This window comes from Coffea eugenioides, chromosome 9 (genome assembly GCF_003713205.1).
Source record: "Coffea eugenioides isolate CCC68of chromosome 9, Ceug_1.0, whole genome shotgun sequence".
Classification (NCBI taxonomy): Eukaryota; Viridiplantae; Streptophyta; class Magnoliopsida; order Gentianales; family Rubiaceae; genus Coffea; species Coffea eugenioides.
Window position 1 is genome coordinate 15820988 of NC_040043.1, and position 4534 is coordinate 15825521.

The following is a 4534-nucleotide window of genomic DNA, read 5'->3' on the forward strand; positions in this document are numbered from 1 at the left end:
GGTGAATGCTTTTTCTTCATAAATATCTGCTGGTCTAACCGTGTCATAAACCTGTGCTTTTTCTATCAATCATTTTTTCCAATTACCTATGCCGTAAGTTGCATGCCTTTCTAAAGAGAGGACTTATAAAATTAATCACTACACACCAGAGATGTACCTATACTTTGATGGAAATTTAGTAAGATTCTTGAATTTCACCTTTAGTCTTCATGCTCATGTGTTTGTTTAACCTTTGACATTTCAGATTGAAGTTAGGAATTTTGCGAAGACGCGAGTGCAGGAGTTGGTACGAAGGGCTTTGTTCTGGTATTAGATAAATAAAATTTCTATCCGCTTGCTTGCAAATTCTGTTTTTACAGATTGTTGAGAAATTTTGCATTTTGTTGATTTCCTTTATTTGCTGGGCTGCTTTATTTAGTAGACTGTAAATTCTTGAACTTGAAATTAGGGACTTGTAAGCCATGGCCTGAGTTTAAAAAATCAGGGCGCTTCTTATTCTCAATGATTTTATGGGATTTGTCTAGTTTTCTAAGTACTAATGTGTAGTTGTTGTTTTCATGCTCTTGGAAGCTTGTTGGAGGACATTTATTTATATTCAAAGTATGGATAAAAGATGGATGGATTTTCCAAGAACAAGTGAAAAGTACGAGACAGGACTTCAAATGTTTCTAAACTTTGCATTTTCTAGATCAAGTTGTGACGGAAAGATTTTGTGTCCTTGCAAAGATTGCGGCATGGGTGTTTGTGTGACAAAAATGGAAGCATATGATCATTTGAAAGTGGTAGGATTTATCAAGGGTTATAATAATTGGATAGCACATGGAGAACTTTCAAACTACAATGAAGCCACATCTAATTCTGAAAATACATCAATTGGGGTTTCAAATGGGACTAATGACATGCAAGACTTGGTCCATGATGTATTTGGGATACCACATGGAACAAATGAATTGAATAGAGAAGGGGACATTCCTGTTTCAGAGGCTGAAAAATTTTACAAATTGATTGATGATTCTCAACAGGATTTGTACAGTGGTTGCAAAAATTTCTCGAAATTGTCTTTCATTATTCGTTTGCTTCACCTAAAATGCCTGGGTAAGATGAGTAACAAGATTTTTAATATGCTTCTTGAGCTGTTGAGAGAAGCATTTCCGGAGGCCATGACTAATTTGCCGTCTTCTTACTATGAGGCTGAGAAATTGATGAATACATTGGGGCTGGGTTATGAAAAGATCGATGCATGTCCTAATGATTGTTCTCTTTATTGGGGTAGTGCTGAAAAAAGAACTTCATGCGAAACATGTAACGAGCTTAGGTGGGTTGCTTCAGAAAATGATCCAACTGGGGAAAAAAGGAAAATTCCTCAAAAAGTGTTGTGGCATTTTCCCTTAAAACCTAGATTACAAAGACTATTTATGTCTTCTAAAATTGCATCTCAAATGAGATGGCATGAGGAAAAACGTACAAAAGATGGTTGTATGAGACATCCAGCTGATTCTCCAGTTTGGCAAACTTTTGACCATCTACATCCAGAATTTGCTAAGGATTGTCGAAATGTTAGATTGGGGTTGGCATCTGACGGGTTTAATCCATTCAACAACATGAGTTCTACACACAGTACTTGGCCTGTAGTTTTAATACCATATAACTTACCTCCGTGGATGTGTATGAAGCAACCGTACTTCATGTTGTCCTTGTTAATACCCGGACCATCCTCTCCTGGGAATAATATTGATGTTTATCTACAGCCTCTAGTTAAAGAATTGACCGAATTGTGGGATTTTGGCATTCAAACTTATGATGCATCCCAAAAAGAAAATTTTCAATTGCATGCAGCTCTGTTGTGGACCATTAGTGATTTCCCTGGATATGCAATGTTATCTGGCTGGAGCACTAAAGGTGAATATGCTTGTCCTGTTTGTCACAAGTTCACTCATGCACGACGGTTGACTCATAGTTTCAAATATTGCTATATGGTCATCGGAGATTCTTAGATAGTAAGCATAAATTTAGAAAGCAAGCCCAATTCTTTGATGGCACCGAAGAACATGGAAAGCGACCACCATTGCAAACCGGGGATATGATTGTGAGTGAATTGGGAGACTTGCAAATTAAATTTGGAAAACTTGTGAAAGGTAATCCGAAGCTGCCTTTCAATTGGAAAAAGAGGAGTATTTTCTTTGACTTGCCATATTGGAAAGATAATGTCTTAAGACACAATCTTGACTTCATGCACATTGAGAAGAATGTTTGTGAAAATATTTGGGGGACATTGCTGGATATTGAGGATAAAGCAAAGGACCATTATAATTCCCGCCGTGATTTGAGAGAAATGGGAATAAGAAAAGAGCTGCATCCCATTGAGACAGAACCTGGAAAGGTGTACTTACCTCCATCTTCCTTTGCAATGGATAAAAAACAGAAAACTATGTTTTGCAATGTGCTAAAAAAGTGAAAGTTCCAGATGGTTATGCAGCTAATGTCTCAAGATGCGTTCGAGTAAAATCACCAAGAATTTCAGGGCTTAAAAGTCATGATAATCATATCCTAATGCAGCAATTGATGCCTATAGCTTTGAAAAAGACTTTGCCAAAATCAGTGCGCTATCCTTTGATTCGATTGAGTAGATACTTCAGGCAGCTTTGTTCTAAAGTTATTTGTCCTCAAGATGTGGTTCGTTTGGAAAGTGAAATTGCCGTCATACTCTGCGATCTTGAGAAATGCTTCCCACCAACCTTCTTCGATGTCATGGTGCATTTAGTTGTTCATTTGGCAACTGAAGTGAAATTAGGTGGGCCGGTGTATTATCGTTGGATGTATCCTATAGAGAGGTACTGCTTGTAATTCTCATTATGCCTTAAATGTTTATTCCTTTTTTGCTTTCTTTGATTTGTGGAACTAATTAGAGAGGTTGGAATGATGATACTTTAGGTACTTAGGAACATTAAAATCTTATGTTCGAAATAAAAGTAGGCCTGAAGGTTCGATTGCTCAAGGGTACTTGGCAGAAGAATGCATTAACTTTTGCTCATTGTATCTTGCGGACTATGTTGAGACAAAATTCAATCGTCCAAGCAGAAATGAAGAAGTACATAAGGAAATTGAAGATGGTTTAGATATATTCTCTGAATCAGGACATCCTTTGGGGAGGGGCAAGCCAACAGTCTTTGATGCTCATATCTTGAGTAAAGCACATCAGTATATTTTATTTAATTGTGATGCTGTCACACCTTACATAGAGTAAGTTCAACTACAACTTGATGCATTAAAATTTTATTGTAGAATTCAATGCATGATTACAATTTTGACTCATGTACTTCTAGGCAGCATCGTATATTGATAGAAGAATGACATCCTCAAATTCCACAGCATCTAAAAGAGCGCTTGCACAGCGAAAATTTTGCATGTTGGTTTGCTGAACATGTAAGTAAAATTCTGAATATTAAGTACAATTTGAATTGTAGGACTTCAAATATAGTTTCATCTTTTTTTTATTTATTTATTTACTCTTTTTTTTTTTACAGATTGACAAGTTAGAACTTCCTCAAAATGTTTCGGTGTTGAGAGAGTTGAGGTTCCTTGCTAAAGGTCCAGATGTTGTTGGAATCCAACATGACAGGTTTGTTGTTAATGGATTTCGGTTTCACACCAAAGAAGTTGAGAAGAAAAGAAAAACGCAGAATAGTGGTGTTACAGTCAATGCAACAACATCCAATTTTGCAAGTATAAGGGATCAAAATCCAGTTTTGAGTGAACTAGTTTACTTCGGCGTCTTGAAAAAAATGATTGAATTAATTTACGGAGGTCGTCGGGTGGTGTTATTCGAATGTGATTGGATATCAAATGGTTCGAGAATTAAACAAGATGCTGATGGGTTTACTTTAGTCAATTTTGCAAACGTGAGGCCTCATGTTGAGCCATTTATACTCGCTTCACATGCATCACAGATTTTTTATGTGGAAGATCCAACTGATAAGGATTGGCAAGTGGTTATCTCTACCACTGCAAGAGCTGGATATAACATGGGCACAACTATGGATGTTGAGACATATTTGCAAAGTGATGTTGGCAATCCTGTTGTTGAGAATGAAAATGAGGAAATTAGTTGGGTTCGTAAGAATGGACTTGGGATTGAAGTTGATTTGTCCCAATATAATTTGATTTAGAATCTTTTATAGCTTTGAAGCTTACTGGCCCTATTCTTCTCTGTTTCAATTGCTAGGCCTAGGCTTTATTTCCTTTTGTCGATGGGTTTTGCATTTTTTTTTTGTATTTTACTAATATGACCGACATTCTTAGTTTTTTGTCATGTTAAGCCTTCTGACAGATGTGATAAAAGACTTGGTGTTATTAGTTAAAACTAGTGTATTAATTTGCCTCTTTAAGGCCTTTCTTTCATTGATACTCCCATGGTCCAGTTTTTGGATTTCTAGTCTTGGTTAGTAATCGTCAGTCTTATTCATAAAAATGGTATTGGAATGATTTTTCTTTTAATGGCATGACAACAATTGGCAATCGAGGCTATGATTTGGGG

General features: G+C 36.5%; 1 protein-coding gene across 1 annotated transcript; it reads left to right on the forward strand.

Annotated features, from left to right (window-relative positions):
* Nucleotides 1-734: 734 nt before the first annotated feature.
* On the forward strand, nt 735-2455 carry LOC113782317. The gene is made up of 2 exons (XM_027328209.1): nt 735-1899; nt 1995-2455. Exons 1-2 carry the CDS (start codon nt 735-737, stop codon nt 2453-2455), a joined length of 1626 nt encoding a protein of 541 aa, XP_027184010.1.
* The last annotated feature ends 2079 nt before the right edge of the window (nt 2456-4534 follow it).

Coding starts and splice junctions, on each gene's coding strand:
- LOC113782317 (XM_027328209.1), top strand. CDS start 735: ATGGGTGTTTGTGTGACAAAAATGGAAGCATATGATCATTTGAAAGTG. Junction 1,900..1,994: donor ATCTGGCTGGAGCACTAAAG/GTGAATATGCTT, acceptor GGAGATTCTTAG/ATAGTAAGCATAAATTTAGA.